This window comes from Aegilops tauschii, unplaced genomic scaffold (genome assembly GCF_002575655.3).
Source record: "Aegilops tauschii subsp. strangulata cultivar AL8/78 unplaced genomic scaffold, Aet v6.0 ptg000179l_subseq_2504346:2865697_obj, whole genome shotgun sequence".
Taxonomy (NCBI): Eukaryota; Viridiplantae; Streptophyta; class Magnoliopsida; order Poales; family Poaceae; genus Aegilops; species Aegilops tauschii.
In genome coordinates this window covers 227,564-252,079 of record NW_027332499.1, presented here as the reverse complement: position 1 = coordinate 252,079, position 24,516 = coordinate 227,564, and the positions used below count along the sequence as shown (strand labels likewise).

Genomic DNA, 24,516 nt, shown 5'->3' with positions numbered 1-24,516 from the left:
CAATTCCGGTTTTAGTGATTTTCATCTGCGAAACGCATCTGAAGTGGCTCCGGCAGCTCTGGAACATTTCCGGTTTTTATCTCAAAAAATTCCAAAAAGCTTCCAGAATGATTCTTGCATCCTCCAAGAATTTTCAGGCATGTGCCAAAACCAATTTGACTTAATGGTGTATCCCGAAACAACTTTTCGGTATCATCGAAACTTATCGGATGACCTCTCTCTGCGGTACGATTCCGCTGTCCGAAACTTTTCGGTGTCCGAAACTTTTTCGGTGATTTTCTCTCAGACTCCCTGTCTAGTATTCAGCAGATAGATGAACCTTAAGCGTGTGACCCTATAGGTTCGGTGAAGTATAGACATGACCTGGAACCCCTTCCGATCAATGATCAACATCGGAGCCGTGGACACCCATATTGACCCCTATACCCACACGAATGAATATTCGAGTGAACCTCCAGTTGCAGTGAGCTATTCCTGTTGCTTCGCGATATGTCACAAACACCCGAGGTGAGATTTATTGCATGCCCATGGACGAACAATTTGTCCACCATGCAAGTTACCTCGTTACCGGTTTTGTTCTCTTTTCTCGTTTCCGTGTTCCGGCATCCCAGTGATCAAATCACAATGTGTCTGGCCAGACGATGATGGATACCGTTACACCGAGAGGGCCCGAGTATATCTCTCCATCGTCGGAGGAGCAAATCCCAATCTTGAGCTATCTTGTTACTTCCTATACTTTTCCGTGAACCCGAAAGCTGCCGTAATAGCCACCCAGTTACGGATGACGTTTAACAAGCCCCAAAGTTAACGAAGCAAGCACGAAGGAACTTGATACTCTCATGGTCTAAGGAATTATGCAAACATTAACTATCTCAATGATATTAACCATAAACTTGTGACGAAGGTATCTCATAGCTTAACATCAATTTGGGTCGATTCAACACAAGTGTTCTACCAACATCGCGCCCTCAGAAATGCCAGCATAGACATGCCCATGATCAGGAAAACAGGATCATCATGCAATACATGAGCCAGTCTTAGAGGCAAGACTAGGAATACATTTTACCGTTTAGTATACCACACGTGCACATGAGTTTCCCTCCGAGCCTCGTGGATATTGCAGACTCGGGAATCATTGCAGTTATAGCATGGAAGCTAAACATTCATTACAAAATTTGGAGATACAAAATAACTGTTATTACTGCCTCTAGGGCATATCTCCTACAGACTCCCACTTGCACTAGAGTCATAATCCAGTTACATGGCTTCCCTAACACCAATGGCTATCCTGTGCTGCTCATGCTTTGCTCGGGGTAGAGGCTTTGTCATCGGGTCTGACACGTTCAGATCCGTGTGAACTTTGCGTACTTTCACTAAACCCTCTTCGACGTGATGTCGAATGAGTTTATATTTGCGTTGAATATGTCTTGTCTTATGGTGCGAACTTGGCTCCCTTGCCTGAGCCACGGCGCCACTATTATGACAATAGATTTCCACCGGGTCCAGAGCACTTGGAACCACACCAAGGTCTTGAAGAAATTGCTTGATCCATACCGCCTCCTTGGAGGCTTCTGAAGCGGCAACATACTCCGCCTCCGTCGTAGAATCCGCCACAGTCTTTTGTTTGGAACTTTTCCAATCAACTGCGCCGCCGTTCAATATGAAAACATAGCCTGATTGAGATTTGAAGTCATCTGGGTCAGTCATGAAGCCTGCATCAGTGTAACCACTTACAATGAGCTCTTCATCACCTCCGTACACAAGGAGTAAATCCTTGGTCCTTCTGAGGTACTTAAGAATACCCTTGACTGCGGCCCAGTGTTCCAACCCTGGATCACTTTGGTACCAGCTGCTAACACTTAGCGCATAGGAAACATCCGGTCTGGTACATAGCATGGCATACATAATAGAACCAACTGCCGAGGCATATGGAACATCATTCATTTGTACTCGCTCATCCAGAGTCCGAGGACTCTGATTTTTGCAAAGCACTGTGCCAGGTGACATGGGGAGTAGGCCTTTCTTGGAGTTCTCCATGTTGAACCTTTTCAACACCTTGTCAATGTACGTGCTTTGGCTAAGCGCTATCAGGCGTTTTGATCTATCTCTATAGATTCTGATGCCCAATACATATGCCGCTTCGCCTAAGTATTTCATTGAAAAAGTTTTCTTCAACGAGTCTTTTATTTCGCTAAGAAAATTCACGTCATTTCCAATCAATAATATGTCATCCACATACAAGATTAGAAATGCTTTTGCGCTCCCACTAAATTTCTTGTAAACACAAGATTCTTCGTCATTCCTGATGAAGCCAAATTATTTGACCACTTCATCAAAACGAATGTTCCAGCTCCTTGACGCTTGCTTCAGACCATAAATGGCTTTCTGAAGTTTGCATACCTTTCCAGCATCCTTATGAACGACAAAACCTTCTGGCTGTATCATGTATACATCCTCTTTGAGGTTTCCATTTAGGAAAGCCGTTTTGACATCCATCCGCCATATTTCATAATCGAAATAAGCAACAATTGCTAGTAATATCCGAACAGACCTAAGCATAGCTACCGGCGAGAAAGTCTCGTCGTAGTCCACTCCTGGAACTTGTGTGAACCCTTTTGCGACAAGTCTAGCTTTGTGGATAGTAATGTTACCATCCGCGTCTGTCTTCCTTTTGAAAATCCATTTACAACCAATCGGCTTTACGCCTTCAGGAAGTTCTTCCAAGTTCCAAACTTGGTTTTCGTACATGGATTCCATTTCGGATTTCATGGCCTTGTGCCATTCCTTTGAGCTGGGCCCCACCATGCTTCCTTGTAGTGCGCAGGTTCATCGTCTTCAAGAATGAAGATTTCATTATGAAACCATTCAGGTGGCTGGATAGCCCTACCTGATCTGCGCGGTTCAGTTACAACATTGTCTGAAGTCTCCGCATCATATGCGACAACTTCCGGCTCAGTTGCAGGGATAATGAGCGGAATTTCTTCCGGTTCCTTAGCCATATCAACAGTTACCGAAGATTCACTAATCTCATCAAGTTGTACTGTCCTCCCACTTAATTCTTTGGCGAGAAATTATTTCTCAAGAAAGACTCCGCTTTTAGCTACAAACACTTTGTGCTCGGAGGGTAGGTAGAAGGAATACCCAATTGTTTCTTTTGGATAACCTACAAAGTTACACTTGTCTGATCTGGGATCGAGTTTGGTAGGTTGTAAACGTTTTACATGTACCTCACATCCCCAAATTTTAAGATGTGACAAACTGGGTTTCTTCCCATTCCAAATCTGATGTGGTGTCGTCTTAACAGACTTAGACGGTGCTCTGTTTAGTGTGTGAGCGGCAGTTTCTAGTGCATGACCCCAAAAAGATATCAGCAGATCTGTAAGAGACATCACCGACCTTACCATGTCCAACAGGGTTCGGTTACATCTTTCCGATACTCCATTTCTCTGTGGAGTTCCGGGAGGCGTAAGCTGTAAAACGATTCCACGGTCACTCAGATGTTGGCCAAACTCATGACTAAGATATTCGCCTCCGCGATCAGACCGCAGAAACTTAATCGTTTTGTTACGATGATTTTCTACCTCATTCTGAAATTCTTTGAACTTTTCAAAGGTTTCCGACTTATGCTTCATTAAGTAGATATAGCCATACCGACTTAAATCATCAGTAAAAGTCACGAAGTAGAAATACCCACCCCGTGCGGCTGTGCTCATTGGACCACATACATCACTATGTATTATTTCCAATAATTCACCCGCCCATTCAGGATGACCCGTGAACGGCGTCTTGGTCATTTTCCCCATCAGACAAGCTTCGCATGTGTCAAATGATTCAAAATCAAAGGACGGTAAAACTCCATCTCTCTGGAGTCTTTGCATACGTTTCTTTCCGATGTGGCCAAGCCGACAGTGCCACAAGTAAGTGGTGGTGGTATCAGCCTTCTTAAGGCGTTTGGCATTCACGTTAAAGACATCATTTTCACATTCAAGATTTAGTATGAAAAGGCCCCCAACAATGGGTGCAAATCCATAAAACATATCCTTACAATAAAGTGAACAACCATTGTTCTCAGACTTGTACGAATACCCATCGTGTACTAAACATGATCCGGAGATAATGTTTCTACACAACAGTGGAACAAAATAACAGTTACTTAGTTCTAAGATAAATCCTGAAGGGAGACGTAGAGGCATAATGCCGACGGCTTGAGCGGCGATCCCAGTGCCGTTACCGACGCGCATTACGACTTCATTCTTTGCCAGCTTGCGCACCTTCTGAAGCCCCTGTATCGACTTGCAAATGTGAGCAACCGATCCGGTATCAAATACCCAAGACTTAGGATTTTCGCTAGCAAGCAAAACGTCAATGACATTAACCTGTATAACAATTATACCTTTTCCGGTTTTCCCGGTCTTCTTATCTTCCAGATACTTCTTGCAGTTTCTCTTCTAGTGTCCTGTGCCCTTGCAGTAGAAGCACTCAGTTTCATTCTTGGCTCCGCCCTTAGAGTTGCTTTGGGAGCCGGTCTTACCGGCGCCCTTGCCCTTCTTTGGCTTGCCTTTCTTCCTTTTGAAACTGTCGGTTATATTCACAAGCAACACTTGCTTGTGATTTTTCCGCAGTGCTCCTTCTGTAGTTTTCAGCATGGCGAGCACCTCTTCCGGTGTCTTCTCCATCCCTGTCATGTTGTAGTTCATGACAAAACCGTCGTAAGACGGGGGGAGTGAAGAAAGCAACATGTCCATCATATGGCCAGGTGGAAGTGGAAATTCTAGGGCTTTAAGCCTTTCAGAATAGCCAATCATTTTGACAACGTGTTCACCAACTGAACTACCCTCAGCCATCTTGCAATCCATCAAAGCCTTCATGATATCATATCGCTCAGACTTTGCGGTTTCCTTGTACAGAGCATCCAATTCCCGGATCATATCACGGTCTTTATGGAATTCAAAACTTTTTGAAACCCTGGAGTCATGCAAGCTAGCATGAGGCACTGCACTAAGTTCTGATCATCATCCTTAGTGGCCCAGACATTTTGTTCATCTACCGGTGCATCTGCCGCCGGTTTAGCTGGAAGAGCAGTTTCAAGCACGTACAATTTCTTAGCGCTCCTGAGGACAATCCTCCGGTTACGGACCCAGTCCGCATAGTTGTTTCCAGTCGTAGCTAACTTCTCTTTCTCTAACATTGGGCCTAAGTTGAACGCGGTGTTGCGAGCCATTTGATCTACAATGGAAAACACAAGTTTCACTTAGACTTTTGTTTATAATGAAATTTGCACTAGTGAATAAACATTTTTTTTCTAAAGTGTGCTCTCACTCAAATCAATATCTCTCAAAATTGATTTTGAGTGATTCAAGATCCAAATATCAATTCAACGTCATAGAATCATCATCTCATGACGAGGATTTCAATTGGTAGGCCAACTTGCCGATCACATCTCTATGTGACTCTTGTTCATCTTTCGATGCGTGTGTTCCGAGCTCAGGACGATCCTGCCATGAACGTCAAGACAACCAAGTGATCTTGCTGCGAGGTCTGACCTCACCCGCCTTACATTTCTCCAATCGTTCGTACCCATGCATCCATGGCGCACCCCGAAAGGATAGATGTTGTGACGGTGCTGCACTTGGGAGAACACTAACTACTTGATATTTGAAGTGAGAGATCACCCTAATAAAAGCGACTACCGCGCAATCAAGAAGGGTGCATCAAGAGGGATAAACATCTCAGGCAATTCATAATAGCATGATATGGTATAGCCTCTTTCTCACGGAGAAGTCTTTCAATTCTTCGTCTTCGGCATTTGCGTCGGTGTTCACCTTCGCGAAGATTGCCACGACCTTGTCGATGCACCAGATAATATTGCTATCTCTATAGCTAATAAAATAAGTGCATTACTTAAGGATGACACGCAGGTCATTAAAGTGCAATCATATGGCTCCAGCCATCATGCAGAATCATGACACGCAGGTCATGTTAGTTACATCATATAGTCATCTCATACATAATCAAATAGAATATGAGCATTGCTATACCACATCACATGCACATCCTGCAAAACCAAGTTAGACGCCTCTAATCGGTTTATGCAAAATTTTATTTTACGTGGCTTCTAAGGTTTTGACTTAAACTGCAGCTACCAACGTTTTATAATCAAGTATGATTATTCAAGTTGCTAGATTAACATCTCGGGGTGTATGAAACACGAGATAATTAAATCTCGAGCCCCATGCTAAAGTTCGTCATACGCATGACCCCCTTGCAGATCATATCTGCAATGCCCTTTCATCTTCGAATTTCATCTTTCTTTTGACTATGGCAGAACCCAAAGAACTGATAGCGCTTCCATGATCAATCAGGATCACGGATTGCCAGAACTTTGTCAAATTCCACCATGCTATCTCGAGATTGAGCAAACGCAAATTCTAGGGAAGCAGGAAGAACATCGGGTAACAGATTTCATCTGTCACCCGCATAAATAATTTTCAGCAATAGATCTCATCGACTCCAAAATTATATTATGCAATACCCATACATCTCCATGTATTCTAGATCGTAACCTGCATCTACGCATAGCACGGCTCTTGATGCCACTGTAGGGGAACGCGACAGAAAACGAAAATTTTCGGTATGGCGAGCACGCCCAGGACCACTATGGAGACTGCATACAAGGTTTGATCTGATCCGTACCGACCCGAAGCGCAGCGGAAGAAGAGTCGGTGTAGATCGTCGGTGCAGATCCCCGCAGCTAGGATTTACAACCTCCCAACCGCGAGGATGTACTCCCTCTCCGGACAGCCCTTCGGGAGGCGGTCGGACAGTCCCCCGGACAATGTCGCGGACAGCCCTTCGGGAGGACCCTCGAAACTCGGACGGAGACTCGGACAGCCCTTCGGGAGGACACTCGAACAGCCCCTCGGGCAAAAGATCGAAACTACAATCTCTCTACGGGGTTGCACACATACGGTGTCAGCTATCCGGCAGGGCTTCGCCGTCCAGAACTAGTTCCTGCCGGAACCCAGACAGCCGTACGGCTCTACGAAACTCTTTTCGTGGGAGGGAGAGAAGAAGCCAGATAATGCATGGCATGTGTATGAGAGCAAGGGATGAGTGTGGAGGGCTGCCCCTCCACCTCTATTTATAGGAAATCCCAAGGGGTAGGGTAGTTTCACACAAAAACCCAAAATGCACATGAATGAAGTCCTTCCACAAGGACCTAGAAGTGAAACAAATGAACAAAAGGGTCCCCAAGGGGGGATACCCCATGTGGCCGGGCACACCCCCATGAGGGGCCCAAAAAATGGGTCCTATCCATCCATGTCATCCCCAAGATCTTTTGGAGCAAAGCCCCAAAAGGTGGCTTTCCATAAAGTAACCATAAAGCTGATTTTCACTATTCACGACGACATTTTTGAGCGTCTGATCGAACTGAAGATATTTATGTGGGCTAAGAACATTTCCAGTACCCACTAAAATGATTTTCAACGCATTCCGAAACAATTCCGGTTTTAGTGATTTTCATCTGCGAAACGCATCTGAAGTGGCTCCGGCAGCTCTGGAACATTTCCGGTTTTTATCTGAAAAAATTCCAAAAAGCTTCCAGAATGATTCTGGCATCCTCCAAGAATTATCAGGCATGTGCTGAAACCAATTTGACTTAATGGTGTATCCCGAAACAACTTTTCGGTATAATCGAAACTTATCCGATGACCTCTCTCTGCGGTACGATTCCGCTGTCCGAAACTTTTCGGTGTCCGAAACTTTTTCGGTGATTTTCTCTCAGACTCCCTGTCTAGTATTCAGCAAATAGATGAACCTTAAGCGTGTGACCCTATAGGTTCGGTGAAGTATAGACATGACCTGGAACCCCTTCCGATCAATGATCAACATCGGAGCCGTGGACACCCATATTGACCCCTATACCCACACGAATGAATATTCGAGTGAACCTCCAGTTGCAGTGAGCTATTCCTGTTGCTTCGCGATATGTCACAAACACCCGAGGTGAGATTTATTGCATGCCCATGGACGAACAATTTGTCCACCATGCAAGTTACCTCGTTACCGGTTTTGTTCTCTTTTCTCGTTTCCGTGTTCCGGCATCCCAGTGATCAAATCACAATGTGTCTGGCCAGACGATGATGGATACCGTTACACCGAGAGGGCCCGAGTATATCTCTCCATCGTCGGAGGAGCAAATCCCAATCTTGAGCTATCTTGTTACTTCCTATACTTTTCCGTGAACCCGAAAGCTGCCGTAATAGCCACCCAGTTACGGATGACGTTTAACAAACCCCAAAGTTCACGAAGCAAGCACGAAGGAACTTGATACTCTCATGGTCTAAGGAATTATGCAAACATTAACTATCTCAATGATATTAACCATAAACTTGTGACGAAGGTATCTCATAGCTTAACATCAATTTGGGTCGATTCAACACAAGTGTTCTACCAACATCGCGCCCTCAGAATTGCCAGCATAGACATGCCCATGATCAGGAAAACAGGATCATCATGCAATACATGAGCCAGTCTTAGAGGCAAGACTAGGAATACATTTTACCGTTTAGTATACCACACGTGCACATGAGTTTCCCTCTGAGCCTCGTGGATATTGCAGACTCGGGAATCATTGCAGTTATAGCATGGAAGCTAAACATTCATTACAAACTTTGGAGATACAAAATAACTGTTATTACTGCCTCTAGGGCATATCTCCTACAGTTAGCCTGAGCAGCACCTCTGATAGTCCAGTTACCTGAGCTTGTGCATGGCATAGTTGCAGGCTTCAGCTGTTCAGTGTCCCTATATTGCCCTGTCCTACTACAGCCATTTTAGGATCATGATCTGTCAAGACTCATGACTTGCAACATGACAAGGCGTCCAAGGAAATGCTTCACAAAAAACAGGGGCACGAGGTCGGTTGGTACTCATTAGTTCTATTTTAACGAGTATGCCGATGTTCCTATTATCTTTCTTCGAAGTACCTAAAGGGGTACGATAGAGACTGGATTTTTATCAATCTCGAAATTTTTGGCAGTCGGATGATATTAAGACAAAATATCGCCTGGCATGATGGGATATCATTTGTCGACCTAAAGAATAAGGGGGTCTCGGTATTGAAAACCTAGAGATTAAAAATAAATCCCTAGTGAGTAAATGGTTATTTAGGTTATCAGTAGAGACTGATGGTATGTGGGCATAAATATTACGAAACAAGTACTTACAATCAAAAACTATGGCCCAAGTTACCGCAAGACCTAATGATTCGCCGTTCTAAAAGGGAATTATGAGAACGAAAGATATATTCTTTTGTAGGGCCAAATTCTTGATTGGAAATGGGATGACAATAAGATTTTGGGAGAACACGCTTTATATAATATTGTACAACGTAAGGAGGATTACGTAGCTACTGTACTACAGGAGGTGCCCTTAAATATACAATTTAGGAGATCCTTAGTTGGGGAATGCTGAAACTCCTGGTTACACTTGGTGCGGAGGTTGATGGAGATTCAACTATCCGACCAATCTGATTCCTTCCACTGGAAACTAACCAAAAACGGTGTCTTCATGGTCAAATCTATGTATATGGATCTAATTAATTCTGTCCCAATCCCAAGATCGTTGCATATCTGGAAAATTAAGGCTCCCTTGCGTATCAAGATTTTCATGTGGTTTGTCCACAAGCAAGTGATCCTCGCCAAAGACAATTTAATAAAGAGACATTGGGTAGGAAGTGCACGATGTTGTTTTTGTGATCGTGACGAGACAATATGACACCTATTAATAGATCGCCCTCTTGCGAAATTACTTTGGCGAATGATTCATATAGCCTTTAACATTATCCCTCCAGTTAGCATTGAAACATTATTTGAAACGTGGCTACCTGGAGTAGATCTTATTACAGTGTCCCGTATTCGGATTGGAATATGTGCACTTATTTGGGCTATAAGGAATTGCAGGAATGAGATGATATTTAACAGACAACATACTTTAACTTTCTTGCAGGTCATTTTCAGAGCTACGGCATGGATCCGTATGTGGTCTCACTCCTACGGACTTCAGGGAGCCTCTGGTTACTGGGTGCAACCAGTGAGAGATGGTTGTACGGACCATATTCAACCAGTTTGGATGGCGGTCTCATAATAGGATATGCGTCTAGTGTTCTAGTCCTATTTATCCTGCCAGTTGTGGCAATGAGTTTCCCTTTTTTATTTTTGTTTTTTTTGCTCCTTCGTACATTTTAATAATATGGCCACATGCATCTTTTAGATGCAGAGGCCGGGGGAGCCTCCTTTCCAAAAAAAATGTGCCCTGCTGGAGCTCCCCTAATCCCGAGGATAATACTTGGGGTCGCACGTCCCTGCCTCAAACAACGTTTATTTTGGTCATGAATGTGCACAACAAGTGCAATCGTGAGGTGCCATCTCAGCCTCTGCGCAGACTGGAACCGAGGCAACTGATGATGTTGGGTGGGACGGGGTGCCCACGAGACGTGCCATTGTTGAGGTAGAACTTGGAGCCGTGCACTGCACCGACACGTCGAGCCTTGTGTCGAATACCTGGTGGGCGCAGGTGTAACGCCCGGATAATTAAGCTACAATAATCCCACGTTAACGCTGCCACGTCACCCCGTTTACTGTTGATAAACACTCGATAGTTCAGAACCGAAACAAATTCAAAATTTAAATAAAAGCAAATAATAAAAGTTTACAAATACTAAAACTAAAATGTTCGGAGTGAGCCAAATAATCCATACTAAATATTGGTGTAGAAACCACACTCCTCTAAAGTATGTAAATGCACCATAGCAATTAAAACAGCGGCAAAACTGTTATTTAATAAATACTTTTAAATGATAAATAATTACAAAACTATTTTATTTAGGTGCCAAAGTTAACGTGGCAGTAGTATATTTATAAATACAAATTTAGGGGCTAGTGTTAATTTTTATAAAACTGAATAAAAGGAACAAAAATAAAACAGAAAACAAAAGAAAAAGAAGAGGTGAGAGTGAGAGAAAGACCCCCGGCTAACTGGGCCAACCAGCCCAGCCGGCCAGCCCACTGGCCCATCCGGCCCACCCCCTGCCTACTAACCCACTCCCCCACACCGGTGAAACCCTAACCCCCCACGCAGCCACTCCTCCTCCCCACTCGCTTTCTCCCTCTCTCCCCCGATCCAGATCGGATCGGGGCCCGACCACGCATGTCGCCCCGCCGCTGGACCTCGACGCCGCCCGTAACGCCTCCGCCTCGGTCACCCCGTCACCGCTCGGATCGCCGCGCCGCCGTCCTCTTCGCAATCACCGTCGTCGTTGCTTCCACGTCCTCCTCCCCACGGGTCGCCCCCGAGCCTCGCCGCCCTCTTCTCAGCAAACGCGGGTGAGGCCCCCGGCCTCCTCTCCCCCTCGCCCCGCGCTCACCACGACCACGCCGCGCCCCTACCACCGCACAGCTCTGCCGACTCCGCCCGCCCGCTCCTGCTGTGCTCTGCTCCGACGAGCTCCGCGCCCGCGTCGCCACGCAACAGCAGCTGCTTCTTCGCTGCGCTGCAGCTCACCGTTGCGGCTTGTCGCACGCACTGCCCGCCGCTCTCTCACGCCCCTGTCTCTGCCCCGTGCCCCCCTCACTCCGCTCTCGCCGCATACGGCCGCGTCGCGCTGCCCGTGCCCCGTTCGCCCCGCCCGGCCACTGCATCGCGTGCGCCAGCGCGCCTTCCCCGCTCTGGCCGTCGAGGCCCGCACCCGCCGTGGCCTCTTTCGGTCTCCCCTGTCCGCTTACGCCGCCAGTCATCACCGTCCCATGCCGTGCGGCTCGCCTTGGCTACCGTGCTCGTCGCCGCTTCCCTGCCGTTGTCCCGACCCTGCACTGGCCGCGCCACCCCTCCCGCTTCGCCCCTCACCGCCGGCCCCAGGCCACCGGCCTTCCCCTGCTCCGGTGCCCTGCCGGGTCCGCCGCCCCGCGCGCCCCTGGGCGTGCGCCCGAACGAACGGGTGCTGGGCGCCCGTTGCGCTCGAACCCGCTAACGCTGGCGCCCGCTAAGGCCCCTAGGGCCACTGCCATTCGGGCCCACCCGCAGAACGTTTTAATAATAATAATAAAGAAAAAAATTATTATTAAAAATAAATAAATAAATAATAATTAATTGATTAATTAATTTCCTATTTAATTTCCCGAGAATACTTATTATTAAAAATACCCCGAGAATACTTTGTGCCTACTGCCCTGCAGTTCTTTGCCACTTGAATACCCCTACGAATAATTTCTCGCACTTATCGAGTATCCGCCCATCCCCAAATGATTCATGTATTACACAAAGTCTTCGAAATACCATTCGATCTTCCGAAAATCCTCAGCAACCTATTGCTCTTGAAATTCTTGTTTGCTTGCATTATGGTTAATCCCATAAGTCTCGTAATCTTATTGGCATCTCTTGTGATTATCATTTTGAGTCCGTTGATTCAATTTGTTGCGAATGCTCGCAATCCTCAATCAGATCCTAGTATTCATCCTTCCGGCTCAGACGTCATTTTAAACGTGAGCTGGATCTCGACCAATCAAATTTGCCATCGATTGTACCCCTAAGTCTACTCAACTTATCCATCCCTAATCAGAGCGCTTGCTTCTGATCCCTTGAATTTGAAATTATAATTCCTTTGCATTGAGCTTTGAGTTAGTGAGTTGTTTCTATAATCTGATCTCCTGGCATTCTTTCTTCCTCTGGTTGAGTACTGATGCTCACATCAGATCCCTTGTGGACCACCAGACCCTTTTGTCGGATTTTATCCGACAATGTCTTTCATATTAAATAAGCTTGTGAGCTTTTCCTCGGATACATGATGCCTTTGGTAAATTGTATCCTCTGCTTTGTGAACCATGCTCTACTTTCGAGCTTGTGTTAATTAATCCAAAAAAATGGGGTATATGTTCCTAAGATGCCTCGATGGGTTGAACCAATGCCTTACCTAATCTATGTGAGCCCGAAAGATTTCACGGGCCATACTCATCTGGTATTTCACCAGGTAAAACTTACAACACTAATGCCTTTATCGAATGCGAGAAGTGAATGAAAGGTTATGCATTGGAGAAGTGGGAGTCGACCTTGAACTTTGTGTTCATGCCCATGGACACGATGTAGATCCTATCTTAGAAGCTTCTTGTAATAATAACTATTTCATTGATATGATATCGTCTAGTATCTGTGTATTGATCCTTTTGCAATCGTGGTTCCGACCATGTTCTCCTTTAAATACCATTTCTCGTGCAAGTTTAAGCACTTGTCCTCTGCAGAGCAATACCCCCGTCCAACCTCTACTTTGGTCTGTCGTCGAGTATTACCCCCGTGGTATCTCGAGAATGCCAAGGAACTACTTAACTTCTTATGAGTTCTTCATCAACTAATATTCTTGCCGATTCCATTTTTCCAACGGGTTCTGAGTTGTAAGAACCCCTCAAGGACACCGATAAGTGAATCAATTCCGAACTCCGATTCAATAACTCTAAGTAATTTTTGTTGCTTACGAGTTTAATAATCCTTCAAGTCATTCCTAGCGTGCTCAGCTATGTCATTATCGTGCCGATTTTAACTGTGCTACCTGGACCTTCCCAGCGCACAAATTTCGACAATGAGCTAATCTTGCGTCGATCTTCCTCGTCATATCACTTCTCCTTGAACAGCAAACTTGATTTCGAGTTTGTGTCCTACCCGTGGTTCCAATAACCTTTCGCTTTCATCATTCCTTTGACTTGATGTCATCGTCGATCTATTACATCTTCTTGAAAACCTCTCGACAAATTTGTCGTGATCATTGTCAACAATTTGACTTCTTCCAAGTTGTGTGTCGAAATTCAGGATGAGAAATACCATCCTTTTCCTCGATGATTTGTGTTATCATCGGCCACTTTACTGCCTTCCCTCCAACACAAACTTGTTCGTGTTTCGTGTTATAACTTAGGACCCTTGCTATCCAGCATTTGTTCCTTACCTTGGAGTATTACCACCTTTTATGTCAAGAATGTCGTGAGAATTTCACCACCTCTTAAGAATTCTTGATATAGTAATACTTCTCGCCATCTCCGTTCATATTTTGGTCCCCGTGTTGTTTCTAACCGGGATACCAGCCATTTAACTATGATGTGTGAAGTCAAAACTTCTAGCAACCCTATTGCTTGCAAGTTAATGGTCGATAGTTCATTCTTAGACTATTGGTTATCGAATCATCGTTCCAACATTGATCATGCTACCTAAGCCCATATTTTGGGTGCAGCTTTCCACCAATGTTTAATTGGGTATGTTTTCCTCGAGCATACCTCATTATATCATTCGATCTAGCTAATGTTCTCTCCTTGGTCACATAGTTGTGGAAATCCATCTTTTGGAAATCTCAATGGATTGTCGTTGAGTCAATCAGTCACCTCCTCACCTCCCCTTGATTTAATGATGAACCCTTGTTCGGAACTCGCTTCCATAGTTCATTTCCCGAGAATCTTACAATGTCGTCTCGTCAATTTTTTTTGCACCTTTTCTTTTCAGGCACCCTGAGTCTGAGGTATCCAAACACCGATCGTATCTGAATCTCGGTCATATATGATGGTTGGAACATTTTTCCAAGAGTTATAACACTGGTCTATTATGGCCCAGTAAGGTGATGATACCCAGCACACCTGGCGGGAGGACCTATTGTTATAGTTCTTCCTTTCAGCAAGGTTATCCATTCTTCCATGAGAAAATTGTAAGACTTATTCTACAAGTTTGTCCTGATGGATCCTTCCTGTATCCAAAGTCTCATCTTTGCTTGAAGACCATGTCAATGCTATCTCGAAGCATGTCTGTGGTACTCCGATTTCCAATAAGAGCATTTGAAGAACAAAGCTAAATTTTCTTTGTCCATTATCCAAACACCGTTGCCTTGGTAATGTCATGAAATTTCTCTCCCCTTACCTAAAGAGTTTTTTTACTTCTATCCAATCATGGATATCATGCTCTGCTTACACTTGGGAAGGATATACCCCTGAAATATGTGTTTAAACACATTTTCCTTTCCATTGTTCTGTTAATCTAATAAACACCTTTTCCTTGCCATTGTTTTCTTTAACCTTTCTGGTGATCACTTTGATCTAAGCAGCATTAATTCCCTGCTTATGTGAACACCTCAGTGTATAACTCTGTCGTTAAGACCCTGTTACTATTGTTGATAGCATTCCGGTAACCACCGATGGACGTGAACTTTGCCTATTGGTCCGCCTCGTTCAACGAGCAGGAGAATGGTTCTCTTCGTCCCTCGCCCTTGGTACCGATGTTGTTGCCGACATAACCGACAGACTATCCTCTGACATACCTTGCTCACATGATCGTGCAAGATGTCATAGCCCTTCATACTTTTAACCCACATGGTGGGCCCATAACCCACAGTTCCACAGGATCGAAACTTGACTCTCCTATACACCCTGTTGTCGAAGTTTTTCCTCGAGCTTGACTTCGTATGTGAATCACGGGCCACCTGCCTAGTGCTCTATTCTGGTACCAGACGCAATACTTTCCCATTTGCTCTGAACCCCTGTCACATTTCGTATCAGGCAACGAACGATTGTCTATGCGCTTGAAACTTCTATTTTGCACCTTCTTACTTGCTCGATAATGTCTTAAGTTTTAATTCGAGGGTTACCTCCCGCCACCCTCCCTGATGATATCTACTAGATAAGCAAACATTTTAGCGGCCCGTTTTTCCGTAATGCCCCCTTATCCTTCGTAAGTACGATGGAGTTCCCGAAAAAAGGATGCCAGCTTCATCATGATTACCTTAAGCAGGAAAAATGAAGACATCAACGTAACGGATCAACTTCTTCGAGAAGAGCAACCAAGACTGCGAAGATTCGTTAGAATTCCGTAACCAGAACTTTTCCCCTTACTCTACCTCTTAAATCTCGGGACGAGATTTCTTGTAGTGGAGGAGAATTGCAACGCCCGGATAATTAAGCTACAGTAGTCCCACGTTAACGATGCCACGTCACCCCGTTTACCGTTGATAAACTCTCGATAGTTCAGAACCGAAACAAATTCAAAATTTAAATAAAAGCAAATAATAAAAGTTTACAAATATTAAAACTAAAATGTTCGGAGTGAGCCAAATAATCCATACTAAATATTGGTGTAGAAACCACACTCCTCTAAAGTATTTAAATGCACCATAGTAATTAAAACAGCGGCAAAACTGTTATGTAATAAATACTTTTAAATGATAAATAATTACAAAACTATTTTATTTAGGTGCCAAAGTTAATGAGGCAGTAGTATATTTATAAATACAAATTTAGGTGCTAGTATTAATTTTTATAAAACTGAAATAAAAAGTAACAAAAATAAAACAGAAAACAAAAGAAAAAGAAGAGGTGAGAGTGAGAGAAAGACCCCCGGCTAACTGGGCCAACCAGCCCAGCCGGCCAGCCCACTGGCCCATCCGGCCCACCCCCTGCCTACTAACCCACTCCCCCACACCGGTGAAACCCTAACCCCAACGCAGCCACTCCCCATCCCCACCCGCTTTCTCCCTCTCTCCCCCAATCCAGATCGGATCGGGGCCCGACCACGCACGTCGCCCCGCCGCTGGACCTCGACGCCGCCCGTAACGCCTCCGCCTCGGTCACCCCGTCGCCGCTCGGATCGCCGCGCCGCCGTCCTCTTCGCCATCACCGTCGTCGTTGCTTCCACGTCCTCCTCCCCACGGGTTGCCCCCGAGCCTCGTCGCCCTCTTCTCAGCAAACGCGGGTAAGGCCCCCGGCCTCCTCTCCCCCTCGCCCCGCGCTCACCACGACCACGCCGCGCCCCTACCACCGACAGCTCTGCCGACTCCGCCCGCTCGCTCCTGCTGTGCTCTGCTCCGACGAGCTCCGCGCCCGCGTCGCCACGCAGCAGCTGCTGCTTCTTCGCTGCGCCGCCGCTCACCGTTGCGGCTTGTCGCACGCACTGCCCGCCGCTCTCTCACGCCCCTGTCTCTGCCCCGTACCCCCTCACTCCGCTCTCGCCGCATACGGCCGCGTCGCGCTGCCCGTGCCCCGTTCGCCCCGCGCGGCCACTCCATCGCGTGCGCCGGCGCGCCTTCCCCGCTCTGGCCGTCGAGGCCCGCACCCGCCGTGGCCTCCTTCGGTCTCCCCTGTCCGCTTACGCCGCCAGTCATCACCGTCCCACGCCGTGCGGCTCGCCTTGGCTACCGTGCTCGTCGCCGCTTCCCTGCCGTTGTCCCGACCCTGCACTGGCCGCGCCACCCCTCACCGCCGGCCCCAGGCCACTGGCCTTCCCCTGCTCCGGTGCCCTGCCGGGTGCGCCGCCCAGCGCGCCCCTGGGCGTGCGCCCGAACGAACGGGTGCTGGGCGCCGGTTGCACTCGAACCCGCTAACGCTGGCGCCCGCTAAGGCCCCTAGGGCCACTGCCATTCGGGCCTACCCGCAGAACGTTTTAATAATAATAATAAAGAAAAAAATTATTATTAAAAATAAATAAATAAATAATCATTAAAATAATTAATTAATTAATTAATTAATCCTATTTAATTAATCTAATTAACTAGTTAGTTTAATTAAATAGCATTTAGATTAGTTAAACCCTAATTAGACTAAACAGTCAATGACGAACGGGACCCACACGTCAATTGACCAGTCAACTCCCCTGTTGACTGCTGATGTCATGCTGACATCATGCTGAAGTCAGCGTGCACTGTTCTGGATAATGTTGGATTTAAATAAATAATTAAAATCAGAAAATGATTAAATCTTTAGAAAATCATATAAAATAAAGCGTAGCTCAGATGAAAATACTTTCTACATGAAAGTTGCTCAGAACGACCAGACGAATCCGGATACGCAGCCCGTTCGCCCGCCACACATCCGTAGCATAGCAAACTTGTAACATTTCACCTCCGGTTCATTTGTCCGAAAACGCGAAACACCGGGGATACTTTCTCGGATGTTTCCCCCCTTCGTCGGTATCACCTCCTACCGCGCTAGGGCATACCTAGCACCGCGTTTTGCCTCCTTATGTTTTGTGATGCTTTGTTTGCTCCGTATTTACTGTTTCTTCCCCCCTCTCCTTCTTCGGTAGATTACGAGACCGACGCTGCTGCTGCCCAGTTCGACTACGGAGTTGACGACCCCTCCTTCTTGCCAGAGCAACCAGGCAAGCCCCCCCCCTTGATCACCAGATATCGCCTATTCTTCTCTATACTGCTTGCATTAGAGTAGTGTAGCATGTTACTACTTTCCGTTAATCCTATCCTGATGCATAGCCTGTCCTTGCTTCTACTGTTGTTACCTTTACTTGCAATCCTACATGCTTAGTATAGAATGCTAGTTTTCCATTAGTGGCCCTACATTCTTGTCCGTCTGCTGTGCTATACTATCGGGCCGTGATCACTTGGGCGGTGATCACGGGTATATACTTATATACTATATACATGACACCTATGGTGACTAAAGTCGGGTCGGCTCGTAGGAGTACCCGCAAGTGGATCTTCGTGGCGGAGCGACAGGGCAGGTTGAGACCACGTAGGCGAGAGGTGGTCCTGGCCCTGGACGGCGTCCGCGGTTACTTCAAAATAACACGCTTAACGAGTTCTTGGTATTTGATCTGAGTCTGGCCATTTGGTCTATACGCACTAACCAGCTACGCGGGAACAGTTATGGGCACTCGACGTCGTGGTATCAGCCGAAGCTCCCTTTGACATCAGCGACTGAGTGGCGCGCGCCGCATTGGACCGTAAGCTCGCGCTTGTATTAATTGGGCTAGGTCTGCTTCCGGCCGCGTACGCAGGTCTGCAATGGGCGATGGGCCCAGACCCCTGCGCGCATAGGGTTTAGACCGGCGTGCTGACCTCTCTGTTGAGCATAGGTGGGGCTGCGACGTGTTGATCTTCCGAGGCCGGGCATGACCCAGGAAAGTGTGTCCGGCCAAATGGGATCGAGCGTGTTGGGTTATGTGGTGCACCCCTGCAGGGAAGTTTATCTATTCGAATAGCCGTGTCCCTCGGTAAAAGGACGACCCGGAGTTGTACCTTGACCTTATGACAACTAGAACCGGATGCTTAATAAAATACACCCTTCCAAGTGCCAGATACAACCCGGTGATCGCGCTCTAACAGGGCGACGAGCAGGGGATCGCCGGGTAGGATTATGCTATGCGATGCTACTTGGAGGACTTCAATCTACTCTTTTCTACATGCTGCAAGATGGAGATGGCCAGAAGCGTAGTCTTCGACAGGATTAGCTATCCCCCTCTTATTCTGGCATTCTGTAGTTCAGCCCACTAATATGCCCCTTTACACATATACCCATGCATATGTAGTGTAGCTCCTTGCTTGCGAGTACTTTGGATGAGTACTCACGGTTGCTTCCCTCCCTCTTTTCCCCCTTTTCTTTGTACCTGGTTGTCGCAACCAGATGCTGGAGCCCAGGAGCCAGACGCCACCATCGACGACGACTCCTACGACACTGGAGGTGCCTACTACTACGTGCAGGCCGCTGACGACGACCAGCAGTAGTTAGGAGGATCCCAGGCAGGAGGCCTGCGCCTCGTTCGATCTGTATCCCAGTTTGTGCTAGCCTTCTTAAGGCAAACTTGTTTAACTTATGTCTGTACTCAGATATTGTTGCTTCCGCTGACTCTTCTATAATCAAGCACTTGTATTCGAGCCCTCGAGGCCCGTGGCTTGTATTATGATGCTTGCATGATTAGTGTACGGTCAAATCGGGGGCGTCACAGCAGGTCTCTCAGGCTTCCAGACGATGATGGTGGCTTCGTCTTCGCAGGTGCCAGCGCCAGAGCTCAACGTCGAACGTCTGGAGCGCATCCGCTGGCCCAGCTTTCCTTTTTTTGAGGGCATCCGCTTGTCCAGCCGGTTCACAGCGGGCCATCGGGAGCTGGAAACCCAACCTGGACAGCCTGTTCAGCAGCCTGCTTCTCTCAGGCCCAAATGCTCGACAGTTGGGCAGGCTATGAGAAAGCCACATGATCGAGCGCTAGGGTTTTTGGGCCACAGTTGCGAGCGGGCCCACTACATAGCACGGCGCTGCGCGTAGGTTTGCTTAGTTCGGGCGCCACTATATCTCACCTTCAGCGAGACAGAGGGAACCCTCGCTAAAGGCAGCCGCTAGTTGGGCGGGCCGAGGCGCGCAGGAAACAACAGCCTGAATTTCCGTTTCTTGATGGTTTTTCCGTTCATTTTATGCTTCATTTTTTTAATTTTCTTTGCACTTCCAAATATTCTGAATAAATATCTTGCAAAAATCACCCTACATAAGAACATTTAAAAATATTGACCAACATTTCAAAAAAGGATGAATATGTATAGAAAAAATGTTTATCACGTATACAGAAAATGTATACGAAAAATATAAAATGCTTATGAAAGAATTTGATGATATATTTTAAAAAAAGTAACTCAACTATTATTAAAAATGTTGAACACGTCTGTTAAAATGTTAAGCATGCATTTGGAAAATGATATATGTGTGTAGAATAAATATTCACCATATATTAAAAAATAATGAAACCAAATTTTCTAAATGCTTGAATAACATTTTTTGGAATAAATGTTGACCTTGTATTAAAAAATGTTATTCTTGTTTTTTTTTCATCCGTTACTTTTCTTTTTTCCTCTCCAATTTTTTTTCATCTTTATTCTTTCTGCATTTTTCCTTCGGTTTTATTTTTATTTTTTGTTTATTTTGTTCCATTTTAAGTTTTTATTTTTCGATTTTGTTTTGTTTATTTTGTTTTTTATTCTACAATTTTTATATGTAAAAAATATTCTTCTAATACATAATTATCTTTTCTCAACACAAGTTAAATTTTTTAATTTTTAATAAATGGTCAACATTTGTACTATACACATTTTTAACAGTTTTGAAAATATAGATCAACATTTTTCAAGTACAAGATTAACATTTCTCAAATCACATTTAACTTTTTTTCAAATGCTTAACTAATATTTCTTAAATGCATTATTTAACATTCTTTGGAACATGTTCAAAAAAAATTCTATAAACATTTTTCATTTTCAAAATGGTTGAATAACATTTTTTGGAATAAATGTTGACAGGGTATTAAAAAATGATGAAACATATTTGGTCATGTATATAAAAGTTTAATCAAGTATTTGAAAAAATGATGAACTACTATTTGAAATATGTTAAATGTGTATAGAAAAAATGTTGACCATGTATTAAAAATGTTAAAAAAATGATCATGTATATAAAAATGTTAATCAATAATTTGAAAAAATGTTGGTCAAGTATTTGAAAAAGTTTAATCAAACATTTGAAAAAATTTAAATGTGTTTAGAAAATATGTTGACCATGTGTTCAAAAAAACTTTTCATGGATTTGGGAAATGTTAATCAAGCATTTGAATAAAATGTTTAAAACCTGCATACAAAAAAGATTGACCATGTATCCAAAAATGTTAATCTTTTATTTGGAAAATGTTAATCAAGCATCTGAAAATGTTTGAAAGTGCGTATATGAAAAATGTTGACTAAATTTGGAGTTACGGTTTAGAAGATATGAGTATTTTAAAAAAACATTTGATATCTACTGCGGATTTAATGTCAGAAAAATAAGGGGGTTTACTATAAAATAGCACGACGGACTAAGAATACATATTTCTTTTATTAGTAGGTATAGATATAGATATAGATATAAATTTAGCTATAGGAGGAAGGTGGCATTATTTTTTAGCTCATGTGTTGGGACGTGGAAAGACACATATCTGGGGGTATGCTCGCTCATCCGATGTACCCTGCTTCCCCCAATTTAGCTGTTGCTTTATCGCTAACGCACATCAGCTTCCATGTGTCCGATTATTAACGGAAGACAGCAAAAAAGAATTTAAAAACAGAAATGAAAGACGTGCATCCAAGGAGAACTTCCATCTAGGCTTGGATAGTTGAGATAATGGGTCAAGTACCAGCCTCCTCAGGTCAAAGCTGCTATGATTGATGAAAACGCCAACTGGTATAGGACACTCATATATACCAAGGACGAAGGACGTTTCGGCAGGCCGGCCGGCGGGCTACTGGTGCCACTACTGTTTATTTCCTCTTTATCGTTCAAATTTTGATCGGCACTTGAAGGATGTTGCAGCCGGCCAGCCAAGTAATTGCGTCATGGAATGCCGGCGGCCATGGCGCAGCTTGCTATGGTAGCTTTTCTCGTATAACAAATAGGACGTTTCTTCTGGCTTAGCAGTAGAGATTGAGTAGTTTCTCGTACAAATATGACATTTCTTCTGGCTTAGGCTAACATCAAGTTAAACATGATGGTCTATTTGGTCTTTATATGTCATCTCTTGTTCACCATGCTATGTTATGCAAATCAAGCGGTCATGGTTTCATAATTGTAAAAGATCCTTTATATTGATGTCTAGTATTTTCTGATGAACATGGAATTTTACAGCATATTTTTTGGCTTTTGATTAACCCATCAATTAAACTTTTTTCACAATTATTTGCAAAGCATGACGCCAATGACCATTCTCATGTCTGCTTAGATGGAACTCGGCAAACATGCATGCCATGTGGCATCGCCGTTAACGGCACGTCTCGTCTACCACCCTGTGTTTGACGAGTTCTCCTTTTTACGTACTCGGCAGTAGTTGCTTTTTTGTTTTGTCGAGTTCCTGATGTTAAGAACTCAGCAATCTTAACGATTGCCGACCTGTTTGCCGCGGGCGGAACACGGCAAACTCACTGGCAGAGTTGTTTTATGTTTCTTGCTTTTAAAATTGGAAACATTGCCGCGACTGCTAAATTAAGCTGATACTTTTGTACGACATGCTCCTTAAGACGGCCATTATGGTAGATTTTCTCTAAGCTGCAGGCGTCCCATTTGAATTAAGAAAACAAACAAGCCCAGTCGTCGGTCTATTCAACTCTAGAGAAAAAATGAATCCGTTAGCAAATAATGTTCTATAAAGTGGCAGCACTCCCAGTGAGTTCTATCACCAGAGTTGAGAAATACAATCTTACGTTAAGTGCACCTGACAAACGACCCTTGCTAGCAAGCCCTTGCTACTTAGCTAGTACTCCTTGGTGCTGATCAATGGCGGCGGTGAAGTTGGAGGAAGTGAGAAGGGCACAGCAGGCGGTGGGTCTGGCGACCGTGCTGGCAATCGGCACGGCCGTCCCGGCCAACTGCGTGTACCAGGCCACCTACCCGGACTACTATTTCAGAGTCACCAAGAGCGAGCACCTCCCGGACCTCAAGGAGAAGTTTGAGAGGATGTGCGAGAAGTCCACGATCAGGAAGAGGCACATGCACCTCACCGAAGAGATCCTGAAAAAGAACCCTAGCATCTGCTCCCACATGGAGCCGTCGCTGGACACGCGCCACGACATTGTCGTCGTGGAGGTGCCCAAACTTGGGAAAGAGGCGGCAGAGAGGGCCATCAAGGAGTGGGGCCAGCCACTGTCGAAGATCACCCACGTCGTCTTCTGCACCACCTCCGGCGTGGACATGCCAGGCGCCGACTACCAGTTGACGAGGCTGCTTGGCCTCTCGCCGACGGTCAAACGCCTCATGATGTACCAGCAAGGCTGCTTTGGCGGTGCCACGGTGCTCCGCATGGCTAAAGACATCGCCGAGAACAACCGCGGCGCACGTGTGTTGGTGGTCTGCTCGGAGATTACCGCCATGGCATTCCGTGGCCCCTCCAAGTCCCATTTGGATTCGCTGGTCGGACATGCGCTCTTTGGCGATGGCGCGGCCGCTGCCATCATCGGCGCCGACCCCGACGTGCCCTTCGAGAAGCCACTCTTCCAGCTAGTATCAGCGAGCCAGACCATCCTGCCCGACTCCGAGGGTGCCATCAACGGCCACCTTACGGAGGCAGGGCTCACCATCCACCTTCTCAAGGACGTGCCCGGGCTCATCTCCGAGAACATCGAGCAAGCGCTCGAGGACGCCTTCAAGCCTCTGGGCATCCACGACTGGAACTCCATCTTCTGGATTGCACACCCTGGCGGGCCGGCGATCCTGGACATGGTTGAGGAGAAAGTTGGCCTTGACAAGGAACGCATGCGCGCCAGCCGAGAGGTCCTGTCGGAGTACGGCAATATGTCCAGCGCATGTGTCCTCTTCGTCCTCGACGTGATGCGTAAGACCTCTTCCCAGGATGGCCAAGCAACCACTGGAGAGGGTAAGGAGTGGGGTGTCCTCTTCGGCTTTGGCCCCGGCCTCACCGTCGAGACGCTCGTCCTCTACAGCGTCCCGATCACAGCCACTGCATGATCGATCAGCAAACAACACTTTATTATTTATTCGCCAACAACATAAAATCACCAGTACTACAAGTGGTTACGAGAGCGACGGTGTGATGGCTGTTCTGAGTTTCCTTTATCCCTGGTTTTCACTTTGTGTTGTGTTTCTACTGTAAGAATTGATATGCGTTTTCCTCCCCAAACCCTGTTGTATGTGCTCCTGATGTACCTCGTGTATTTTAGTAACGTTCAACATTATGTTTCTT

The 24,516-nt window shown here is 45.7% G+C and overlaps 1 protein-coding gene across 1 annotated transcript; it reads left to right on the top strand.

Annotated features, from left to right (window-relative positions):
• The first annotated feature begins 19,778 nt into the window (after positions 1–19,778).
• Positions 19,779–24,281, top strand: LOC109775501 (chalcone synthase 2). Its single transcript, XM_073506091.1, has 2 exons — positions 19,779–19,802; positions 23,109–24,281. Exons 1-2 carry the CDS (start codon positions 19,779–19,781, stop codon positions 24,279–24,281), a joined length of 1,197 nt encoding a protein of 398 aa, XP_073362192.1.
• The last annotated feature ends 235 nt before the right edge of the window (positions 24,282–24,516 follow it).